This window comes from Rattus rattus, chromosome 5 (genome assembly GCF_011064425.1).
Source record: "Rattus rattus isolate New Zealand chromosome 5, Rrattus_CSIRO_v1, whole genome shotgun sequence".
Classification (NCBI taxonomy): domain Eukaryota; kingdom Metazoa; phylum Chordata; class Mammalia; order Rodentia; family Muridae; genus Rattus; species Rattus rattus.
The window spans coordinates 105,985,959-106,010,767 of record NC_046158.1 but is presented as its reverse complement, the minus strand read 5'-3'; the positions used below and the strand labels follow the sequence as shown (position 1 = coordinate 106,010,767).

General features: G+C 43.9%; 1 protein-coding gene across 1 annotated transcript in view; it reads right to left on the bottom strand.

Moving 5' to 3' along the window:
- Snrnp200 (small nuclear ribonucleoprotein U5 subunit 200) overlaps positions 1 to 21,130 on the bottom strand; it is a 29,983-nt gene extending 8,853 nt beyond the window's left edge. The window contains exons 1-28 of the mRNA XM_032904152.1: positions 20,952 to 21,130; positions 20,370 to 20,533; positions 18,571 to 18,742; positions 16,978 to 17,170; positions 16,360 to 16,415; positions 14,098 to 14,196; positions 12,870 to 13,022; positions 12,618 to 12,717; positions 12,255 to 12,391; positions 11,681 to 11,764; positions 11,428 to 11,601; positions 10,985 to 11,122; positions 10,530 to 10,685; positions 9,878 to 10,048; positions 7,780 to 7,973; positions 7,468 to 7,591; positions 5,382 to 5,531; positions 4,927 to 5,037; positions 4,077 to 4,208; positions 3,730 to 3,918; positions 3,211 to 3,408; positions 2,449 to 2,601; positions 2,254 to 2,334; positions 1,874 to 1,957; positions 1,129 to 1,235; positions 730 to 848; positions 296 to 450; positions 20 to 209 (exon numbers count right to left, since the gene is read on the bottom strand). Of these exons, the coding sequence (XP_032760043.1) occupies positions 20 to 209; positions 296 to 450; positions 730 to 848; positions 1,129 to 1,235; positions 1,874 to 1,957; positions 2,254 to 2,334; positions 2,449 to 2,601; positions 3,211 to 3,408; positions 3,730 to 3,918; positions 4,077 to 4,208; positions 4,927 to 5,037; positions 5,382 to 5,531; positions 7,468 to 7,591; positions 7,780 to 7,973; positions 9,878 to 10,048; positions 10,530 to 10,685; positions 10,985 to 11,122; positions 11,428 to 11,601; positions 11,681 to 11,764; positions 12,255 to 12,391; positions 12,618 to 12,717; positions 12,870 to 13,022; positions 14,098 to 14,196; positions 16,360 to 16,415; positions 16,978 to 17,170; positions 18,571 to 18,742; positions 20,370 to 20,533; positions 20,952 to 20,996 (3,829 nt within the window). The 5' untranslated portion in view covers positions 20,997 to 21,130. The remainder of the gene's footprint in view (positions 1 to 19; positions 210 to 295; positions 451 to 729; positions 849 to 1,128; positions 1,236 to 1,873; positions 1,958 to 2,253; positions 2,335 to 2,448; positions 2,602 to 3,210; positions 3,409 to 3,729; positions 3,919 to 4,076; positions 4,209 to 4,926; positions 5,038 to 5,381; positions 5,532 to 7,467; positions 7,592 to 7,779; positions 7,974 to 9,877; positions 10,049 to 10,529; positions 10,686 to 10,984; positions 11,123 to 11,427; positions 11,602 to 11,680; positions 11,765 to 12,254; positions 12,392 to 12,617; positions 12,718 to 12,869; positions 13,023 to 14,097; positions 14,197 to 16,359; positions 16,416 to 16,977; positions 17,171 to 18,570; positions 18,743 to 20,369; positions 20,534 to 20,951) is intronic.
- Between the last annotated feature and the right edge of the window lie 3,679 nt (positions 21,131 to 24,809).

Sequence of the window (24,809 nt, the reverse complement as noted above, 5' to 3'; positions counted from 1 at the left end):
GCAGAGAGGAGATACTCACAGAGCCAGCGATCAGACACCACTCGAATGAAGTACTGAGGAGGTAGTGGTTCAAAGACCGGAACAAAGAACGTGATGAGGTGCTCATCCTGGGCATATTTGGCCTTCAGGAGGAAATATTCGTGGTGCAGAATCACCTCGCTGTCCACATCCTCTACCAGAATCCAAAATGCCTCTGACGAACCATGGACCTGCCAACCCAAGCATGGATGAAATAACAAGGAGCCAGTGAGGGGGCTCAGTAACTCCACTCCACCCTCTGACCAACAAGCCTTGCCTTTTCATCCCACTGGAAATCCGGTGTGATAGTCAGCTCTACTTTCAGCGTAGAGCGTGTAATAGGCTGCAGGTGCACCGACAACTCCAACTTGGGGAAAAGATGGACATACTTGTGGATGGTCTTCCCCATCTTCGGCATTCGAATAAGCTCACCTGTGAGGAGTAAGAACATTGTCACGGCTGCCCAGCCAGCCTAGCAAATCTGTAAACAGGACCCAAGGGCAACTGTGGGAACAAGCATTCTATGCCAGTAGACAGGTTCCCCGCGTTAGCCTCAGTGCAGTACTAACCTTTCAAAGTCATGAGTGTGAGAGTGAGTTTATACAACAGTAGGATGTAAATACGAGTACCAGTGCCCAGGGCCTATGAACTGGGAAGTAGGAGGCTGAGAAAGAGGCCTGGGCTACAGGCCAGGACAAGACCTTCACACACCTATCTCATTATGATTCAAGTCATACAGCCGCTCAAAGGGGAAGTTCTTCTTCTCAATCTTCTTCACTACTTCCTCAGGAAGTTTTCGGAACTGGCGAAGAGGACACATGGACTGCCACCTATTCAGAAAGGAGACAGAGGTGGCTCACCTTTTCTGTAGCACTGTAAATAAACTGCCTTCCCCACATTTTTCTTCACTGCTTCCAGCAGTTTGGAATAACCATACAGGCCCTACCATTAGAGGAAGATGTCTGAAACTGACAGCTGAAAGATTAAAAGCCAATACCAGATGTTGCTCCCCCAGGCCCACATTCCACAGGGGACTTCCATTTCTCAACTTTCACCTAGGTTCACGCCCACTGAGGCCCAAACTCACAGCAACCAGCCTCTAACCCTTACATGCGTTTGTCAATCATCTTGCAGAGATTCAGGGTCTTATCTGTAAGCTGTGCCCAACCTCGATTCAGGACAATTTCGAAGATTGCACGCATCAACCGGCCAGCCGACTGGGGAAAGACAAGAATTCCTGTTGTGAATCTCCATGTCTTGTCTATCATGATTTGATGAGCTCAAGATCTGATGAGATCACTCATACCAATTCAGAAACAAGAGTTTTTCTGCCTCCTTTTAAAAAAAAATTTATTTATTTATTTATTTAATATATGTGAGTACACTGTAGCTATCTTCAGACACACCAGAAGAGGGCATTGGATCCAATTACAGATAGCTATGAGCCAACATATTGCTGGGAATTGAACTCAGGACCTCTGGAAGAGCAATCAGTGCTCTTAACCACTGAGCCATCTCTCCAGCCTGCCTCCTACCTTTTTAGATTAAGACAGAGAAATTATTAAAATATTTTGTCATATTTTAATGAACACAAAGCTATGGTGCGAAGTCACTTTACTTGAAGAAGGTGACATGCCCTGTGGATCTCTCTCTACAAGGACCTACAGAGCCTCTTAGCACTTTGTAAAGCCTGACCTTCCTGCATGCTCAAGATCAGCACAGCAAAGTGGTGAATTGAAGTGGCAGCAGGCAGCTGGCCCGCCAGCCTGTCAGGCCACCTTTTTTTTTGAGAAACACAGCACAGAGGGCACAGGAATTGTTTGGACTCTGCTCATTACTCCGTGCAATTCCTCACCTGTGTCACGTACACCATGTCAGCCATCAGTGCAAAGCCTTCAAGTTTCAGCTGTGAGATGAAGGCTTGGAGAAGCACATTGATCTGCAAAGAAGCATGGGAGAGCTAGCTAAGGCCAGTCACTGACTACTCAAATTATCTGCATTTCTGCTCTGGGCACATGTTCCAGACAGGATCTTCCATAGTTCCTGACTTACACATTAAACAATTAGTATTCCATGTAAAACATATGTGAGAAAGCAGAGTAGGAAAACTGGGAAGTAGGGGTACAACCAGCAGTACAGCACACAACGGGTCAACCCGACACTCCCAAAGAGTAGAAAGAGTTGCCATGTGTGAATCCAAGTTCACGATTCTTCTGAAAGTGAAGGCGTGCTTACCTTAGCACTGGGTTCTTCAATGCTCTCCTTTACAGGGATGGGCACTCTCTCAAGCAACTTCTGCAGTTCTAGCTTCTCCTCCTGCCTCAAGGAAAGACAGGTCATGGAAAATCCACAAGGCAAGAATGAAGGAAAGAAGAGTCCAGCAGCCTGGCAAGGATCCCAACTGCTGGCCTGCCAGGTTCATAGGCTCACCTCTCTTACTGTGATGTTCTTGAATTCTGAGGACAAGGAGAACACTCGGAAAAGCTCAATCTCACTCAGAGTAGGCTTCAGCAGCTGGTTGTATGTCTGCACAGTATCATTGGTGATATAGTAATGACTTGCTATCCGACCAAGTTCTGTCACCTAGAAAGAAAGAAGACTCAGTTCAAGGCTGACCAGGGATCAGCCCCCCACTTCTAACATCAAACGACTGTCCTATGAGGTCATGTGGATAAACTTGTGCTACAACTGCTGCTCAATTCAAGTGACTCAGCACAATAAGAAAGATGGTCCAACAAGCTGACCTATGGAGAACCGATGCCCATGTAAATCAAATGGCCGAATGACCTAACTCAACTTGAACTCTGAAAACTATCATTTTTAAAACCTAAGGATTGGAGAGATGGTTTAGTGAGAGGGAGCTGCTCATCCAGTTGACCTGTGGTTCAATTCCCAACACCCACATGGTGGCTCACAAGCATCTCCAGTCCCAAGCAGCCACTACCCTCTTCTGGGCTCTGTAGGAACCAGGCATTCTGGCCTCCATGGGGACATGTGTTACATAGACAAACATACAGACAAAACACTCACACACATAAGTAATAAAATTTAAAAGAAAATATTTGAAAGTTAAATTCATAGCTCAAAGGGCACAGTTTAATCCCCAACTAGGCAACAGGTAATTAAACAGGCAATACATAAATCAAGGATAAACTTTTGCTAAAACTTTCTTTAAAATCACATGCTAATCACCTGGAAGTTGCCTGTCTTCTTGTCGTACTTGACTAGATTGTTCTTGTCAAGCATCAAGGCAGCAGTGTGAACAAGATCGAGTCGGCGCTGGTCCAGCAAGGGATCTCCCTTGAGGTCATCGTGAGAGATGCCATAGAGGGTAGGGGACCGGAGCATTCGGATGTATAGGTATGCATAGCCCAGCCAGTTCACTGCATCCTGCAAGACAGCTCATGGTGTTTAGCATGATGACCTGCTCATGTCCAAACAAAAGCAACATAGATAGCTTGGACACTAATTCTTAAGCACATGGACAAACATGTCTTCTTGATGTTTCCAGTATTTCAATTTAAAAAACCCTTTCAGATACCTTAAACATAAAAGGAACTAAGACAAAACTAAGAAGCTTGCCCTGCAGGGGATGTGATCCAAAGCTTGAGACACTGCGTGATGCAGACATCCTCACACGAGTTATGTCACTCCAAGTCTCTTCAGTTCCTGAGGAAAAGTGCAAAGCTCCAAAGACAGAGCCTTCCCTACCTTTGCATTCTGGACGTTCCCCAGCACAATTTCTGCATTGAGCATGTCAGGCAGCTTTGAAACCATCTGGCTCTCAATTGGAAGCTGCTGGTTGAGGAGGGAGAGGTAGTACTGGAGCTCGCCATGAGACGTGATGAGTATACCTTCACCCTTAGTGTCATACTGCGGCCGTCCAGCACGGCCCAGCATCTAAGGCAGAAGCAAGAAGGAAAAGGTTGTAGCAGAGGTTTTGACTCAACACGTCTACACACTTTAGAACCTGGCCTTGATCTGCCACCTCTCCAACATCCCTGCATCCCAGGCACAGGATGCTCAGCCCATTGAGAATCATCTCAGAGGTTCTGTACCTGCAGAATATCCAGTGCTCCCAGCTCTGTCCAACGCCCTTTCTCTGGACTGTATACTTGGGTACCTTTAATGATGACTGTGTGTGCAGGAAGATTTACACCCCAGGCCAGAGTTGCAGTAGAAACTAAAACCTGCAGAGGTAAAGGAAGGTAATAAGGACAACAGATCCCACCAGAGCAGAGTCATATCCTTGGCTTGTCTGGCTCCTGGCTTAACTAGGCAGGAGTGGATACATGTTTCAGCACTCAAATGTGACACTGGAGCAAAAAGGAAAGAGTCTCTTTGGTCTCTTACATATTGGAGAATTAACATACCAAAGTTCCAGAGACATCATAGGTCAGAAGCTTAAACTTGTATTAATCAACTCAGTTATAAAACATTCCCTGGAAGAGGGAAATGTGGTCCTGACCCTGTGAATTATGGGGTAAAGTTTTATGAAGCATCCATCTTCTCTTATGCAGGGTATAAAGTGCCGGGAGAGGGAATATAACTATCACAACCTTCCAGCCTGGGCTAACTGGTCCAGACCACAAATCCTCTAGTGGCTCAGTGGTTGGAGCATGAGGTACTCTTACAGAGGACTGGGCTTCAGGTCCCAGAATCCACATACACTCACAAGATTATGTAACTGCAGTTCCAAGGGTTCTAGTGCCCTCTTCTGGCCTGAGAGCATTTGCATGCATGTAGTGCACATAAACTTAAGCAAGCCACACACATACATATGAAGATACACATAAATAACTCTTTTTTTAAAAAAAGGTTAGAGATCCCACTCAGGGCAGAGCTACTGACATTTCAGATGTTCTAAAGCCTACATCACCTGCTCCTACTAGGTTTGCCCCTTCTCACCTGAATATGTTTGTCAGCAAAAAGATCTTCTACAAGTGTTCGGTCAACTCTAGTCATGCCTGCATGATGAATAGCAAAGCCATAGGGCAAAAGATCCTTCAGTTCCAAGTTCTGTGAATGGAAACAGAGTGAGGCCAGCCTCTCATTGGGACTCCTTCCAGGCCATAACCACACAGTCACTTTTAACAGAAACTTATACTCTTATGTTTGTACATACACCTGTATGCAGCATATATATGGAAGTCAGTTCTCTTCTTCTACTATGTGGGTCCCAGAGACTGAACTCAGGCCATTAGGATTGGTGACAGGCACCTTTATCTGCCGAGTCATCTCAGAGCCCCAAGAAAACTACTTATAACCTGCCTGAAACAGAAGCACTCAGTATGTATGGCCCCAAAGGAATCTCCCCAATAGCAGGGAACCAGTCACCAGAGAAGCAGGTGGCCCCTTCTTACCTTGCACTGTTCTGCTTCTGTACGAAGGACTTCAGTGGAGGCAGAACCCTCCCGAAGAAACAGACCCAAGGTGTCCTTCTCCAGACACATGTCACGGATTGCCCTTGCTGTCTTCCCAGTTTCTTTTCGAGAGTGGACAAACACCAGCACCTAAGGAGAATCAGGCTAAGGCTAAAAGTTGCACCCTCAGCAGCTGCTCTCATAGCACTAGGGCACCAGCTACAAGGAAGCAGAGGCTGCTCCACTATAACCAGAAGCCACAGTTTAGAAAAAGTGTCAATGGCAAAAGTGCATGCTAGTTTGGAAAGAAGTCTAATAGGGCTGATAGTACCCACAGGGAAGCTGGGCATGGTAGCTCCAGCTGAATTCCAGGCTAGTCTGGCTACAGAGTTTAAGTCCAGCCCCGGATACACAGGGGAAGGAATGTAGCAAGGATAGCGGCACAGTCTCACAGATAAGGAACTAAACTAACCCTAGAATTCTACCTTGACCAATAAATCTAAATATACAGTGTATCAAGATTCAGAGACCTCGATTAAGAATAGTTCAGAGCCTTGGCAAGTCTAAGCTAAATAAAGACGTATTTGCAAGATAATACCAAAACTATTACACTATTTATAAAAATATTTAGGAAGTTTGAAACTAGTTCCACATTAAAAGAAGCACAGTCCTCCTAAGATCTAGTATCCTGAAGTCCTACCTTGTCATATATATTCCTGTGCTTTTTATTAGAAAAAGGAAATGCATAGCTTCTTACTTCTTGCCTTATTTAATACTGCTAACCTCTATTCAACTAAAAATTTTTATCAAACATCCAAAATAAAACAAAAAAACAAATGAACAAATGAATGAAAGAAAGAACTTAAGTATTTATCAGGCAGTAATGGCATACACCTTTAACCCCAACACTCGGGATGCAGTCTGCTCTACAGAGCAAGCAGTTCAAGAACAGCCAAGGCTACAGAGATGCCCAGTCAACAACAACAAATAAAATAAAATATGCTATAACACTAGTGTTGAGATAGGGTTTTACTCTGTATACCTGCTGGCCTGGAACTCACTATGCAGAGCATGCTGGCCTTGAACTCACTCAAATAGCTGGGATTAAAGGCGTGCACCATCATGCCCCACAATTTGGGTTTTGTTTAATAATTTATCAAGTTTGTTTGTGTGAGAGTAGTGGTCAACTCTCTCCTTCTGCCAACTATGTTCTGAGATTCAAATTCAAGTCACCAGTCTTGGAGGCAAGCGCTGTTACCTGCAGAGCCCTCTCACTGGCCTGATGTCACTAGGTTCTAATAATTTTCAGCTTATAGTTTTGCTATCTTATAGACAAACTGATTTTTCTAGCCCCACCAACTTGGGGAAGGGGAGTATTAACTACAAAGTTATCATTTACGATCACAGACTATTGAGACTATCTTTCATCTAGGCTACAGTAGTAGTTGTTTCCAGGAAATGATCCAATTCTTCTAGTTACAGGTTTATTTATTGTTAATTTTTATTTTATGAATGTTTTGTATGCATGAATGTCTGTTCAACATATATATGACTGATGTCCACAGAAGCCAAGAGAGGTCAGATCCCCTGGAACTGGAGTTAACAGACTGTTCTGAGCTTCCATGTGGGAACTAAGAATGGAACCTGGGTCCTTTTTGAGTCTCCAGTGGTCTTAACCACTGAGGCATCTCTCCACCCCATAAACGGGCCAGTCTGAGTGACTGTTCACAGTATTCCATCTCCTACTTATGCAGTGATGGAAACAACCCAGGGTTTACACATGCTAGGTGTATGCTCTACCACTGAGTTCCATCCCAGGTCCCCAATCATTTGTTTTGTTTTTGGGGGGTGGGTGGGATATCACTGTAAACCCAAACTCACCTCCACTTGGCTTGAGGTCCTCCTGCCTCAGCACCCTAAGCTATGGTCTTAGAGGCATGTACTGACTCTCCTAGCTCCTGACCATCTTTTAAATCAAGTTTTGTAGTAATAACTCATGTCATTTCTGATCATTAGTGATTCATGCTGTTATCTTGTTAATCTGCTTAAGTCAAAAATGGAAAAGGTTCAAGAACCATCAACAGACCTGGTTTTTTCCAGCATGCTCCATGATTTTCTCATAGACTATTTCATTCATGATCTGGAAACGTTTGATAGCTTTTTTCTCTGTGATGCCCACATATGTTTGTTCCAGAGGCACTGGGCGGAAGCTAGAAGTTCAACAGTTATACAAATGAGATTTCTGCAGAGAACACTGTGGAGAAAGTTACTTTCCATTGAAACAATAATACTTTCTAAAATACACACAAGAACCGTAAAACTCATTAGTGTGCTCCTTAGAGAAGGGTAATGGACAGGAAGACTGCCTTGGTAACAAGTTTCCAGTTTCTTTTTATACCTGTTGTCAAAGTAGAAGAGGCCCTTAGCAGGGTCGACGCGCAGAAAGGTGGCCACATCTTCATAGTTGGGAAGGGTAGCGCTGAGACCAATGAGTCGGACATCTTCTTGGGTCATCTCAATGTTTCGGATGGCCCTGGCCACCAAAGCTTCTAAGACAGGACCTCTGTCATCATGTAGAAGATGGATCTCATCCTAAGGAACAGAAAGATGCAAACTGTACCTCCTCCCCCCCTGAGACTAGTCCACGGTACACGTATACATCTTAAGATGCCTAATGAGGACAAGAGAGGGAGTCTTAAGCCAGAGACCTAAAGAACAAAGCAGCTTTTAGGAGGAATTTACACTGAGTGCAGACTGCTTAGCACTTGTGCATGAATCCTCCACTCTACCACAAATCTCCTTCCAAATACATGACGGCTCTGACTGGTTCTCCCAGGTTCATGACACCAGCTACAGTGCCAAACCGTCCGTCCCTTTGGGCAGGTTTCTTCATCAAGATCAAAAACTACCAGGCTTTACTGACAATAAGTTCACAGTGCCCTCAGCAGTGCCTCTGAGATACAGTAAGCACTGAAGATCTGGAGACACTGTAGAAGTGAAGATGGAATTCAAAGGTATAGGCAGGCCAGGGACTCAGCACCCCTAGGAGCAGCTGTGGGAGAGGCATGAAGTACCATAGAAAGGAGGTTGGCAAACTTTCCTTAAAGTTCTGAACATCTGGTGTTGCACATGCAATACTGTAGGCTCATGAGTCATGTAACTCCTGCCACAAATACTCAATTCTGCCACAGCCACAGCAAGACAAAAATAGCTATAAAAGCACACAAACCAATGTACATAACTGTGTTCAATAAAACAAAACTTAAGGCCACAGTCTTCCCAACTTCCACTTTGAACACAGACCATGAACTCCTTTCTTAGACACCTTAACGCATCAACCCTCAGAGGCCAGTGACGGCTCAAAGGGTAAAGCACTTTTTATTACCAACCCTGATGGCTTGAGCTTGACTCACAGAACATGCATGGTGGAAGGGGAATTGACTTTCACAAGTTTTCCTCTGCCCTCCACATACACACACACTATGCAAATCACAGAAAATAAACAAATGCAATTAATGAAAAACAACAACAACAAAACAGGCTCAACCCTCAGCTCAAAGACCAATCCCTGTGGATACTTCCACATAACCAAATGCAAAGTCCCACTCCCTTACCTGTCCTTTGTGACAATGGATTATTTATAAAGAAACATTTCAATGTTCTTGGAGGACAGAATTATTTTTGTGTTCCCATTTGATTCAAAATATTTCATATTCTATAGAACAAGTTCTAAGATAGCCAGGAAATACATAAGTCTTTCCCAAAAAGCCAAATTAAAAAAAAAAAAAAAAAGCTATAAAGAGGATGAGGCACATGGCAAACACCAGGCATGACTGGGCAGCCTTTGTTATATGCAGATTCAGGTTTTAATGGCAACAGTGAAGCTCACAATGACTCTTGCAAAGAAAGTACATATAGAAGGGCCTTAAGGAAAGCTGGGCATGGGAGCCTCATCTAGTGCTTTAATCCAGCACTTGGGAGGCAGAGGCATGTGGCTCTCTGTGAGTTCGAGGCCAGCCTGGTCTACAAAGACAATTCCAGGACGGCCATGGCCACAGAGAAACCCTGTCTCAAACAAGAAAACTAAAAACCAAAACACCCCCCTACCCCCCACCTCCCTTGTTATAACACAGTCCAAGAATAGTTGTGTGACAGTTCTGAGTGTGCCAGAGTGTTATAATCATTGTTCCTGGAACATGTTTCCATGCTCCTCCCAGGTATAGTGGATAGAAATGAGTTTATATTACTATTATATGCTTCTATGGTAAAACATGGTTTTGCCATGTGTGGCCTTGTCCTTATAACTGAACACCTTACTCATGTGATTCTTCTTAATCCTCACAGTATAAATTGCCCGATGCTCTGGAATACAGCTGGCTACTTTAGTCTGTCTCATGTTTAGGCCCCGCTCCCCCAGGTTCACACCACCAACTAGAGCGACCACCAAGCACTCCTAACCACATTGTCCTCTCCTTCCCACGTCTCTCCCCACTCACCAAGACAATGAGCCGCACCAGCTGGGTGTAGGTGCGCTCCCCGCCCTTGCGTGTGATGATGTCCCACTTCTCAGGGGTGCAGACAATGATCTGTGTGGCACTGATTTCTTCCTTGCATAGCTGATGATCCCCAGTCAGCTCAGCAACAGTAATGCCATATGTGGCGAGGCGCTGGAGAAAGAAAGGATCACCAGCAATAATGAGTGACAGGGCTGGAGGTGTGGCTCAGTAGAGGGAGCTTGCCTAAGGTCTAAGAATGGGGGACGGTGCCTGAAGGGCCTGGTGGCCGTTACTGTGCTGTGGACAAGGAGACGTTACATATCTGGTGAGTCAGAAAAGATGAACAAACGTTACTTAAGTTCCACTGGGCTAGATGAGGCAAAGACTATGAGAGCCCTACATACAGCAGGAAAGTGGACACACATAGGAAAGTGGAACTAGAGCAACAACCTACAAGCTATCAACCACATTCATTTGACAGAAATACCGTAAGATGCAGTGACACCATTTTTGTTTCAGAAATTACTTGGGTCAAATTCTACCTTGGAAATGGCAAAAAATATCTTGACATTCCCTCACAAAAGCAGTGGTAATGCATAGGCCCCTCCCTACCACACGGAAGCTGCAGCAGGATCCTCTGGAGAAGACTCACCTTTCCAAAGCTGCCTACCATCTCCTGTACCAGGGACCGCATAGGAGCTATGTAGATGATCTTGAAGTCATCCACGTTGATAGTGCCATCCATGTTGATGTGTTTTCCTATCTCTCGGAGCATACACATCAGAGCCACATTGGTCTTGCCGGCACCCTAGAGAGGGGTCAGTGACAAAGCCTGTTTCTCTGCTAGGGATATCACCAAAACAGAACTGACCCCAGGACTGCCCATGTAACACTGACCCAGTGGGTTGTTACAGAACAGAGAATCCCAGCATCTGGGAGGCAGAGGCAGGCAGATCTCTTGAGTTTAAGGGTTATTGTGATTTCCAGGACAGCCAAGGCTACATAGAGACTCTGACTCAACCAAAAAGAGTAAGGCCTAGTATAAAGATTAGGATTCAACTTGCCACCAAATCACTGCAGTAAAAAAGGAGACAGGCCAGTACTCACAGTAGGAGCACACAGCAGCAGATTCTCATCTGTCTCCAGGGCAGCACGGTAGAGTTTACTCTGGATCCGGTTCAGCGTTTTGAAGCCCTCAAATCCTGCCTGGGCATACTTTGGCAGCTTCTCCACTGGGAGCAGTTGCTAAGGGAAGAAACATCCCATACTTTATGCGACTGGATTCTTCAGCAGGTTGCCCATCCCTACAAGATTACTATGATTTCACTTTGATTTCCCCATGACTTCATTCCCTGACAATCACCATTCATAATTCTCCATTATAAACCTGTCCAGAGAGATCATTATTGCTTCCTGGTCTTAGAATGGGAAAACTTTGAAACAGTTACCACTACTAGAATAAATTATCTGAGACATGGTGACATTTTAGCTAATGACTAAAAGCCAAACTGAAAGAGAGAAGCAGAGAAAGGAAAAGGTGATTCACTCACTTCTTCTGAGCCAAAGGGTTTGGGCTTCAAAGCAGGCACATGCACCTCTTCATAGCCCTTACGCTGGCGTCGGAAAGACCCGTCGGGAAGCTGGCAGCGCTTATTGGCCATGAAGTGGCTTCCTTGGGTAAAAACAAGGTCCTCCAAATCCAGAACCTGCCTCGGAGCCAGAGCCTGGAAACAGGTAAAACAGAAACAGGCTGAGCAGTTGAGCTTCACAGTCACCACGGCCTGGGAACAGCCCGGCACTCACCTCTCCACCCTGGTCCAAATCCATGGTTTCCAGATCTGTGTCCATTCGGGACTGACGGACTCTCTCTCTCCGGGACCTTTCTTCCTGCAGCAGGGAAAAAGAAAAAGCACAATCATCTATATCAATCTCCTGGGCTCTTGTCCTTTCCAGTCCCTTCTGGGTTGGGCTTCATTCATGGATGCTATATCATGTATTCCCAAACCAAAAGACATCACTTTGTATTTTGAGACCTGCCAGAGATTATAAAAATAAATAAATAAATCAGTCAGAGATAGCAAATACAGTGACGATGCAGTGTTCTAAAGAGGGATGTCAGAAGTAGACAGTCTTTAATTAACTACCAAAGGCAGGGAGAAAAGGTGTTCTACATTAAACAAACACGCCCTTTTCCCTGGTTGTAGTAAACAGATCCCATGGTACTAGATGAAAACAATGCCTCAACCACAGCAACGAGTGTGCTGATTCTAATCTGCACCCTGACAAATTCCAAAGAACACAGAGATATGATTTATTACCTCAAACACTGAAAGAGAAACGAGACAGACAGACTAAACCATGATCAGGTCTTCCTTACCCTGATCAGGTCTTCCTTCTCAGTCTCATGGAGCTGATAGAGGAATTTGGAAAGCTCTGGATCAGCTTCCATCTTTCCCATGATCCTCTCCTTTTCAGCTTCACTCTGAGCACTGGCCAATAAGGTACAGTATAAAACTGCCAAACACAATAGGGAGAGAGAGAAAGTGGCAGAGAGTGAAATAAAACCAACTTTTATTCCTGAGCAAATAGAAGGTAATTAGATACTGAAGCCAGAGAAGCAACGCAATTCAGCAGACATGCTAGCAAACATGCTAGCAGACATGCTCCCACGCACGCACGCACACACGCGCACACACACACACATATGCACACGGAGTGAACCAGTGCATAGTCTACTCACTCATCATCCTGTGCTGCCGCAACACTTTGATGAAGTCAAAAGTGTTGAAGCCAAGGAGCAGAACCAGCTGGTTCTCACACTCTCGGTCATCACTTGCTGTCTGGAGAGAGAAAATAAGGCCACCAGTAAGGATACAGCCACCTGCTACCTCAGACACTGCCCCTGCAGTGGCAGCTCTGCACTAAGCACAGCCGCCTCCCAAACACTGACCTTTTCTGAGACACATGGAACACAAGTACTACTTGGCCATACCTTCAAAATCTCCAACACCTCATCTGCCTTCTTCTGTGACACAATGGCATCATCATAGAAACGACTGAGCTGTCGCTGCAGCCAGAACGCGTCAATATCCCGAGGGTGCAAATCCTTCTTCTTAGAACTCATCAGTTCGCCTGAGGCTACAAGCTAAGAAGGAAATCAGGCATGTGGCTCACTAGGTTTCTTTATCATGCTCCACCCAAGGTACCCGTCAACCCATAGGCTACCTTCTGAGGTCTTTCCAGAAAGCAGCAGCTCTAGTACACTGAACTCAGGAGCACACCAGACTAAGATTTCATTAACACGTGTCTTTGGGAAGAGTAACAACTGACTAACGTCCTAAGAAAATCAAATGCTCACTGTTTAATAAGGCTCGACTGGGCTTGGTGGAACACCTGCAATTCCAGCCCTGAGGAGGCTGAAGCAGCAGATTCCAAATCCGAGGCCAGTCTGAGCTGCCCATCAAGCTACTGGCACAGGTCTGTACATTTACCCACTACTCAGAAGGCAGAGTTGACAGAGCTGCACAACCTGCATGAGCTAGAGGGTAAGTCCAGCCCTGGCAACTCCGTGAGACCCTTTTTCAAAATAAAATTTTTTTTAGTCTCTTTAAATCCTGGTGCTATAACTCAGTGCTAGAGCATTCGTTTTGTACAAGACAGTAAATTCAACCCCAGGACAACAAAAAACAAAATACTCAGCAAGGCAGCGGTGGTGCATGCCTTAATCCCACCACTCGGGAGGCAGAGGCAGGTGGATCTCTGAATTCAAGGCCAGCCTGGTCTACAGAACAAGTTCCAGGTCAGCCAGGGCTACACAGGGAAACCCTACCTTAAAAAACAAATAAACAAACCACTCTAATATTGTCATTACAACGTTATCTATACATCAAATTTTAAAAACAACCCAAATACCCATGGAAAGGAAATCTGGCAGGTACAGTGGTCCACGCTGGTAATTCTAACACTTGAGAAGAAGGATGAGGAAGACGTCAAAGTTTGATGCCTGCCGGGCAACAACAACAAAACTCCAAACAAGCCCAAAGCTGAGAACGACGAGACAAGTGCAATGGTGGAGCACTGGCCCAGCATGCCTGAAGCTGGGTTCAATCTGCAGTGACCCCCACCCAGAAAACCCAACCACAGCTCAGTGAGTGTCTTAGTAGGAGGAAGTGCTTCATTCAGAAGTAAGCTGGCCTACACCAAGAAGGGACTGTACTTACATTAGCGGAGAGGGTACAGCGCACAACGGCTTCATCCCCTTCCATGTCATCATCAGAAGCTTCTTCTCTGACTTCCCCATACACATCTTCATCACCTTCCTATGGAGACAACCCCAACCTCAATACAGATGTGGAACTGGTCCTGTGTCACTCAGACCTTGTCTTTCAATCACTCTAAGTATGCACCATGCTTAGAACAATGGCTTTGGGGTAAAGCCAATAATCAACCATATTCCAGGAACATCAATGGAATGATGTATCTGTCCTCTTTTCTGCTTCTCACCTTAGCTGCCAAATATCAAACACCAGGATCCTTCTGAGACACAGATAATCTCAAACTAAGACCATTGGCTAACAGAGGACCTATGAAGATGCACTCACGGAAAGCAGATTGTGAGCCAGAAATGTAGACACCATGCTTAGTTTGCATAATCTCAGTTGTGGACTGTTCTTAAAGAGCATCATGTTCAATAATTAGCACTTGCTAAATAAATTGCTATGAGCAAGGAAATTTGTGTCAGGTTGTCCTAATTAAAACTACTAATTAACAGCTAGGCTGTGGTGGCACATGCCTTTAATCCCAGCACTCAGGAGGCAGAGGCCAGGTAGAGGTGGATCTCAGTGAGTTTGAGGCCAGCCTCTGGTCTAATGAGTTGGTCCCAGCTATACATACACATACACATACACATACACATACACATACACACACATACACACACATACACACACACATACACACACACACACACACACACCTCTGCTGTCTGGAAGGAAAAAAAGGAGGGAGGGAGGGAGGAGGGGTAGGGAAAGGAGAGGGAGGGGTAGGGAAAGGAGAGGGTGGGAGGGAAGGAGAGGGAGGAGAGGGTGGGAGAGAGAGAGAGAGAGAGAGAGAGAGAGAGAGAGAGAGAGAGAGAAGAGAAAATAAAAACTCTCTACCAGGTTGGGGATTTAGCCCAGTGGTAGAGCACTTGCCTAGCAAGCGCAAGGCCCTGGGTTCGGTCCCCAGCTCCGAAAGAAAAAAAGAAAAAAAAAAACAACTCTCTACCAATTAACTATTCTGTAGGAAGTAGCATTTTGTCTTACTAAAACAGAAACTGAGGCAAAATGGTCTGCCCAAGATACAGGCTAAAACTCAAGACTCCTTGGCTCTCAGTTCAGTGCGCACCCTGACTCCAGTCAGGATACATCTTCTCTTCCTGTCACAGGAAAACATTTCAGGACTGGTACTTTCTTTTTCAGAAAACAAACTCACTCTAAAGTAACTACTTTAAAAAAAAATTATTTAGAAACATTTAGAGAATTTCATTATGTAGCCCAGCTGGCCTTAACCTCCTGATTGTTGGGATTGTGGGCACTGTGTTACCATTCCTGGTTCAACTTTTCTTTTTCAATTGTCCTACTAGTCCTATTTACTTATAATCTAAAAGTGGAGAGCTTTAACCCCAGGAGCTGCTACAACTGCTAGACAGCCAAGTACAACTACATCCATACTCCTAGAATATGCTTTCTTTTGAAACTAGCTATTAGCACACAGTACTAAAACCATGGTAAATTACTATAACATGGTTAAAACACTCACTATAGCAGGACACATCCTCACTAAAGACATGATTTATCTTTTTTCCTTTGATTAAATATGTTCTGACAATTTCATACATGTACACAATGCATACCGTTTTCTTACTGCCACTCTCGTCGTCATCGCCCCCCACCCCCACCCCATGGAGCCTCCTCTTCCCTACACGTCTATTTCTCACATTCCTGCCCACTTGTGTCATTTGTGACCCACTGAATTTAACCATCAGAAACCAGAAGGTTCAGAAGTGGTTACAGGACTGAAGATAATGACTTCCTTTTCATAATCTATCAATAACCAATAGTTAGGCAGCAAGGAGAAGGGACTCCTCCCCAATCCCTGACAGGGTCAGACTTGAACAGGACAACAGTAAGTAACTGTAGCTGCTTGAGTCCATGATTGCAATAACTGTGCCTACAGGATAGCATTTCTCAGTCCTTCTTCCTAGTTTCCCAGGTCTGTCTGGTTTATTATAAACTGTCATTTACACCTACTAGTTTAAATTAGCTTCTAAAAGAACCTAACCAGAACCATAACTTTTTAAGCAGAATAATACCAAATTTGTAAGTCTACCACAAAACACTGTAAACTGTATTTAGCTAGGAATTTCAGTTTATGAGAAGAGCTCCCACTACCTTGGTAATATCACAAAACAAAACAGAAGGGATCCATTTAAAGCCACTCACCTCCTCATCAGACTCAAACTGCACATTCACGCCATAAGTCTCATCAATGTTGTCATCTGAGGTGATGTGGAATTACAAAAAGAGGGCAGTGGTTAGTATGGAGGAGACACTCAAGACCATTTCCTCAGCAGCCTGGCTTGCTTATTGATTCTCAAGCCAGAACACAGACTTAATCAACATGAAAAACAGCACCAAGGCCTCTCGAACCTGCCAACCTGGATTCTACTCTGCTCTGCTTCTTTAGCTCCTAAACCCTCCCTGCTCTCTCTCACTGTCTGTGTAGTAAGTCTCAATTTAAAAATGGCTGCCAGGGCTGGAGAGGTAAGTCAGCTACTAAAGGATAAGGCTCACAACCGAATGTCAAGAGATGACTATCCTCTTTATTGTTCTTAGATGGGTTTTGCTAAGGAACCCTGGCAGCTGGAACTTGCTATGCAGACTAGGCTGACTTGTTGGGATAAGCCTGTCTGAAAGGCCTGCAGATTAGCCATTTTCTTTAAGCAACACAACATAAGTTATGGAAACAATGCTATTCTAAAAGTTTAACAATGACGCTGAGTACTCAACAGAAAGGCCAACAACCACAAAACATGATTAGGACACAAGGAGCTCAGGTACCCATATTCTGGATCTCCTTGTCGCCACCATAGTCTGTGATCTTCTTGCCCAAGTTTACTAACACATGGTATCTCGTATCATCTGTCTGACCCAGCAGCAGGTCAATCTCCCTTCTTCTCTCCTTGTCTCGAAGCTTTTCATTCTTCAGAACAGCCAGAACTTCATCGGCTGCCCCACAAAGAATATCTCGAGGCTGAAGAAAAAACACAGACAACATGTTCAACAATAATATGCAGAAGGACACTGACCGCCTTTGTGACAATAGAAAGTAAAGCAGTATATATCTTCAAAAGTACAGGAGCTGGAGATGTGGCTCAAAAGGGTACTTGCTGCTCTTGCAGAGGACCTGGGTTCAATTCCCAGAACCCACATGATGGCTCGAAGAAAAAAAAAAAAAAATCAAATCACAACTCAACTTCCAGGAGATCTGAAGCCTTCTTCTGATCACCAAGAGACCAGGGATATGTAGTGTACATACATACATGTAGGCAAAACAGTCATACACATAAGAGGCAAGCAAGCGAATCTGCAGCATCCTACGCTTTGGACATTCATGAACAGGACACAGTGGCACATGCCTGTAATCCTAGCACATGGGAAGCAGCAACAAGACCAAAGTTCAAGGTCATTCTTAAATACGCAGAGTGATGTCAGCTTGAGCTATGGGAAACCTTGTCTCACACGAACAAACAAAATAAAACTCCAAGACTAGAGGGAGCTGCTGAGGATTTAACACAGTGTTGCCACATGTGCTTAAAATTCATGAGATCCTGGAGTCAGTCTGAGCACTTGGGGGTGGGGGTGATAGGTAGGTGTATTCAGAGGCAGAATATAACTTTCACAATAGCTTGCCACACATCTCCAGGTGAAAGAGGCACTCAGCAGCCTTCTTATGTCCTGTCACACTTTCACTATTCTTTGTTCACACATTCCCTATTCCTCAGCTCGCTAGAGAACTCATAAAGGCTCTCAGTCTAATCAGAAATATGCAGAGGTTCAGAGCACATTTGGGGTATGGACCACTTGGATTCACATTCTGACAAATACTATCTCCTTGACTGTAGTATCTCACATCTCTCTTTTATTACATTGAAAATGAGTGCTAATGGCACCCATTTATAGTTAACGTGCTGACCTATGTATACTATGCTAAGTGCTAGTTTCTGCAAAATGGTATTGCCCTTCCCATCCTGCTGGGAAAATCCAAAGATTCTTCTGATTGGACTAGCAAGATAGCTCCTCAGGTAAGGGTACTTCCACCAAGCCCAACTGTTTGATTCCTGAGTCCCCCACAAAGACAGGAACAACAATGAAAGTTGTCCTGACTTCCGTATGCACATATGCACGCACACACACACACACACACACACACACACACACACACACACACACACACACGAGTAATAAAGATATGTAACTAATATTCAGTCAAAACTCCTTGGGGTTGGGGATTTAGCTCAGTGGTAGAGCGCTTGCCTAGTAAGCGCAAAAAGCCCTGGTTCGGTCCCCAGCTCGAAAAAAAAAAAAAGAAAAGAAAAAAAAAAAAAAAAAAGCTCCTCTATGCCCTTCCTCTTTCCTCCTTGGTGGCCTCACCTGATCCCCGAGAGCAGCCTGGATGAAACTGAGCAGCACCTCATAGGTCTCCCGGGTCTCCTTTGTCTTGGGCTTATAGATAATGCCCACCATCTCATCAATGCCCTCTGACAGCAGAGTATAGCCTTTCATCTTGTTGATGTCGTGTCGGTCCTCATCACGTTTTCTCCTCCTAAAGGACAGACAACATGAGGCTGAATGGGAGGACTTTCCATTCCCGAGCAAAGCTTACCCTTTCTATACATCTACTCTGTGAAGGCAGGAAAATGAGTGAAAAAAAAATAGCTCCTACCAGACCTTAATTATTTGAAGAAGCACTTCTTTATGTCCCACATTTATGGGATACTTCATATGGGACATTCTTATAGAAAGAAAATATAACATCATCTGATAAGCTGTTACAATGAAACACAGTCTCCATTACCTTTAAATGTACACCTTTTTATAACCACATGAGGAGACTATGTAATATTATTTGCTTTTATAACCACATGAGGAGACTATGTAATATTATTTACTTTTATAACCACATGAGGAGACTATGTAATATTATTTACTTTTATAACCACATGAGGAGACTATGTAATATTATTTACTTTTTTTTAGCCTTAGATACACCCATCACATTTTAGTAGTGAGAGAAACTAGGCTCCAGTGGAATCTACTTCTAATGACACCCAATAAATAACTAGAAAAGATGTCAGGCTCTGGAAACTGAAAGACCAATATTTGAGCTCTTCTAAAACATAACCACTCAAACCAAACAGGGCCAAGAAGAGATGGCTCAAGGGTTAAGAGCACCAACTTCTTTTCCAGAGGTCCTTAGTTCAATTCCTAGCAATATATGGTGGCTTATAACCCTCTGTAATGGAATCTGATGCTCTCTTCTGGTGTGTCTGGAGACAGCTACAGTCTTAAGATAGCTACAGTATACTCATATACATAAAATAAATCTTTAAAAAAAGAGATAGAGAAAAAGAAAGAAAACACATTTTTTTGGAAGGTGGAGGCACATGACTTTAATCCCAGTGCTCGGGAAACAGATGCTGATGGATCTGAGTTTAAGGCCAGCCTGGTCTATAGATGGAGATACCCTGTCTTGAAGGAAGGAAGGAAGGAAGGAAGGAAGGAAGGCAGGCAGGCAGGCAGGCAGGCAGGCAAAACAAAGTAGTATTTAACTTTTGAAATGAATCCACCAACATGAAAAGCTGACAGAAATCATCAGGAAGTGATAGGCAACAAAAGAAGAAAGGTTGGGGAGAAAAGTTTCTAACAATGTGGTGGAGCTGAATTACTGAGAGATTAACTAGAGGCCTGAAATAGTAGGAGCTGAATTACTCAGAGGAGATTAACTAGAGTCCTGAAATAGTCAGATATCCAACTGGAGAGAAGGCTCAAGTAGTCTGACGCCAATACTGCTTTCTAAGAGGACCCAAGTTCAGTTTTCAGACTCATATTGGGTAGCTCAGAACCTCCCGTAATTCAAGTTCCAAGGGATCTCAAACCATCTTCTGGCCTTCACATAGGCATTTGCATGCATGTGCACAACACCCCCACCCCCCACCCCCCCACACACACACTGAAGAAAATTAACATCTATGAATAGGAAATATGTCAGTTTTGTTCCACTTCATTACACCTAAGTTCAAAGAAGTTTTAAACCTTGAAGAGATTTCTGCTATGTTGCACACACATCACTGATCTTCCATACAAACTTCAGCAAAACTACTGCTCTATTGCTAAAGATGGGCTTTACATTAGCTGGGAAGAAAAAAAAAAAGCGTCCCCTTGGTACTTACTTGGCCCGTCTTTCCTCCTGCATCTGTGGTTTGGTCCTTTGAGCCTTATCTCCCATTCGAGTTCCCTCCAATTTCCCAACCAGGGACAGAACCTCTCCTGTCGGTTCATCCCGGCGGGTCCGGTCAATGAGAGAGCGGTCAGCTTGGAGCACAAGATTTGAGTTCTGAAAAGATCACACTTTATCAAAACTTTGACATATGGTTTTGAATCCTGTTATTACAGTGACACCAGAAAATGGAAAAACATTGGAATAAAAGAATAATGCTCTTAAGAAGAAATAGTATAGCATTACACTATGCATGAGCACTGTACTATCTGATAAGGTGAACGACCAGCGTTCCTAACAACATCCACAATAGCCCACATTTGGGAAAAATGTTGGGCAGATCAGGGGTAATGAGAAGGAGACAGTTTAGCGGTGGGGGGGGAGGGCAACTCCTAAATTCTCACGTCCCTCAATCTCCACTAAGGATATTCCGTCGTGTTTTAATACATCCTTCACCAGCTCTCATTTCCCCCTCAGTGTTCGTGACTATCCACGACTTCCCTTGCCCGCAATCCTACTCCGAGACCACACGTACCGCTTTGTACTCGTACTGCAAACTGCGGGCAGTCACATCCGCCATGGCTGCCGATGCTCCGGGAACTCAGGGTTCCACTCTTCCACACGGTGCGAACCGCCTGTGCAAACCGCTCTGGCCCAACAGGTACCACGCAGGACAAACGTACGGGACGCAGAAACGAAACGGACTTCCTTCCGCTTCCGGGACGCACGATAAAAGTGAGACTTTCCGGCTACTACGCAAGACTTCTGGGCGGAGTTTGTGGACGATAGTACATCCGGGTCACGAATTCCATTGACCGACTAGGCAAACGCGCGTGCGAACTATGGTTCCACACATCTATACGTACTACAGAGCCAAGGCCGAACCCCCGAAAAGTATGATGTTAAAAGTCCCTTTCTGTAGTACTTTTGGTTTCTCATACCAGCCGTTCTGTGAGGCAGGCAGCAGGCTTGCAAGGAACGGAAACTAAAGAGCTCCATTTCTGGACAAGGAAGCTGAAGGTTCAAGCAAGTTGGCATGTGTCTAGTAACTAACTGGATTTCTCTTCTGTACTGAGAAATTGGGGTAACGCTCGCTGTCCTATTGAACTCATCTTAGACTCGTTTCCATAAGACTCTCCCCTGTGTCAGCTAACTGACAGTAGAGGAAAAAATATTTGTGCTCAATCATCTGACACAGCCTGTGTCAGGATTTTAGGTGTGCACAATCGTGCAGATTACAGCATATAATTTTGTCCTCAATGTGGCACGAACGTTTTACTAAAGAAATATATGAAAAATAAGTTATGTGTATAGAAATACTATTCAGATTTATTAAGCAATAGTGGTACCTTTTATGTAAAGGTAGTATTTAGTCTTTTAATAATTCTCTACACAACACTGAAAGCAAAACAGCGAGTTCTAGTTTTCTTTTATGTTTAATAAGCACGAGTGAACCTTAAGCCTGTGTCTTTGGTTTTTTTGTTTTTTTTTTTGTTTTGTTTTTTTTTTTGTTTTTTTTTTTTCAGAGCTGGGGACCGAACCCAGGGCCTTGCGCTTGCTAGGCAAGCACTCTACCACTGAGCTAAATCCCCAACCCCTTAAGCCTGTTTCTTAATCCATCGAGCCATTTTGCTGACTTTTTTTTATTATTTGGTTTATCATTTACATTTTATTCTTTGCATCTGGGTGTTTTGGCTACATGTATGTTTGTGTCTCATGTACACGCAGACCTCCAAGATGCCCAGAAGAGGGTGATAGATTCCCTTAGACTGGAGCTACAGATAGGTTATGAGTTGCCATGTGCGTGGTGGGATTGGAACCCAGGTCTTCTCAAAGAGCAGCCAGTGTTCATACCCATTAAGCCATCTCTTTAGCTCTTGTCTGGTTTTTGAGAGAAGATCTCCTGTAGTCCAGGAGGCTTCAAACTTGCTATCCAGAGACTTCTTTTGCCCTCTCGATCCTCCTGCCTCCAACTCATAGACACTATGGCTGCAGCCCTGGGTTGCTGTGACCAGCTGTATCTTATCATATTTAATAGCAGCATTGTAACCCTAGTTTGGACCCATTTACTTTTCTCTTCTTTATTAGTAGAAAGAAGTTTTATCATTTAGGGATCTAAGAATTTGCATTTCAAATATAGTTACCTTCCCAAATGGAATTCCACTGAGAAGATATAAAATAAGTCCTTGTCAATTTAAAAACTGAATGTTATACTGAAAATAAGAGATTTTATAAAAGTATTGACAGTTTTGAATAATTTTTAAAATTATGAGTTTTTTCTACTTTACTTATTTAATGTATGTGATTACACTGCCGCTCTCTTCAGACACACCAGAAAAGGGCATCAGATCACATTACAGATGGTTGTGAGCCACCATGTACTTGCTGGGAATTGAACTCAGGACCTCCGGAAGAACAGGTGGTGCTCTTAACCACTGAGCCATCCCTTTATTCCCTTTGAATAGTACTTTTAAAATATTTACTTGTATTTTCTGTTGTATGGGTGTTTTTCCTGCCATGTATGACACCACCACCCTAGTGTCTGGTGTCCATAGAGGTCACAAAAGGGCACCAGAGTCCCTGTGACTTAAGTTATAGTTGTCAACTGCCATGTGGATGCTGGGAATTGAGCCTAGGTATTCTGCAGGAGCAGCAAATGCTCTTAACAGTAGAGCCATCTCTCCAGTCCATTGTTGTTGTTGCTGTTGTTGTCGTTGTTGTTGTTGTAAAGTTGGTTTAAGGAAAGGATATCTAAATAAGCAAGTAACTATAACAAAAGCATGGTGAGAGACAATATTTTCATATGTAGCTTCACTAAAATACAGATTAGTATTATTTAAATGTAATGGGCATGTAGATGTATGATGTGTGCAAGGCAGAGGATGACATGTGTATTGGGGAACAAATGCCACAGTGTATGTGTAGCAATCAGCAGACAACTCTATGAAGTCAGTTCTCCCAGTTCACTTGTATGTGACCTCTGGTAATTGAACTAAGATTTGTGCAGCAAGCACCTTTAGCCGCTGAGTCAGTCCACCAGCCCTGTATTATTTCTTATCATTTAGGGAACATACCAAGGAAAACTCCAGGTAACTTAGACAATTTTTTGAAATATATAATTCTAAAAGGGTTTGAGAGGTATGAGAGGAGAGAAGTATAAATATTGTGAGGGTGGTTTGAGTTCTGTTTGTGTGGTGCTCAATCACCACTGTGATTGAAGATGAGAATCACTAAGCTCTCCTGGGGTCCATTTGTGTGTGTGTCCTCAGAGGTGGGTACAAGCTTGAACTGGGAAATATGAATCTAAGATGTAGCTCTTGAAGTTTTGCAGAACAAGTGGTTAGAAGTACCTGAAGGTCTCCTTTCCATCCAGGCTGAAGGGACTCTTGGATGTGGTGTCATTTGTAAGTGGATGAGTTCATCAGTGTTCACTCTTGCCCATTAGTCTCTTAGGAAGCCACTGGGGGGAGGGGGGCGGATTCTAAAATGAAGTTTGAATTCTTTTACATATAAGTTTTTTGTCTTTCAAAGTTACATTTTCAGCTGGGTGGTGGTGGCATATGCCTTTAATTCCAGCACTTGAGAGGCAGGGGCAAGTGGATCTCCATAAGTTCGAGGCTAGCATGGTATACAGAACAAGTTCCAGGACAACCAAGGGTACACAGAGAAACCCTGTCTCAAAACCAAACCAAACAAAACAAAACAGTTACATTATTGCAGGGAATTGGTAATGCAAGCCTTTAATCCCAGCTCTAGGGAGGCAGAGGCAGGTGGATTGCTGTGAGTGCCAGGCCAGCCTGGTCTACAGAATGTGCTCCAGAACAGCCAGGGCTATACAGAGAAAACCTGTCTCCAAAAACAAAGTTCCATTTTAATTTTAATTAATGTGTGTGTGTGTGTGTGTGTGTGTGTGTGTGTGTGTGTGTGTGTGTACCCACAGGCCACAGTACCTGTGTAGAGGTCAGAAGAATGTATGTTTCCTCCTTTTGTTTTGTGGGTTGTAGGGATTGAACTCAGGTCATCAGGCTGGGCAGTAAACACCTTACCATCTTGCTGGCCCTAGTTATGAACTTTTAAAACCTCCTTATATAAGAATATAAGGTCTCCTTTTAGCATAATCTGCTGCAGAATACAAAAAAAATCTTCTGAACTTTTTTTTTATGACACTTGGTTATTATTTTACAAGGAGATGTTTCCCAAATAGTTGAGTTCTTACATTTAGAACACACGAAAATGAGATCTCAGAGTTTGTACTGCCTGTCTTCGTAAGTGCCACTGAGCAAAGACAAGGACTGAGTCTTTAAAAGTGGGCTTTATGGGACTGGAGAGACAGCTCGGGGACGAAGAGCATTTTCTGCTCTTCCAAAGGACTCTGGGTTTGATTCCCAGTACC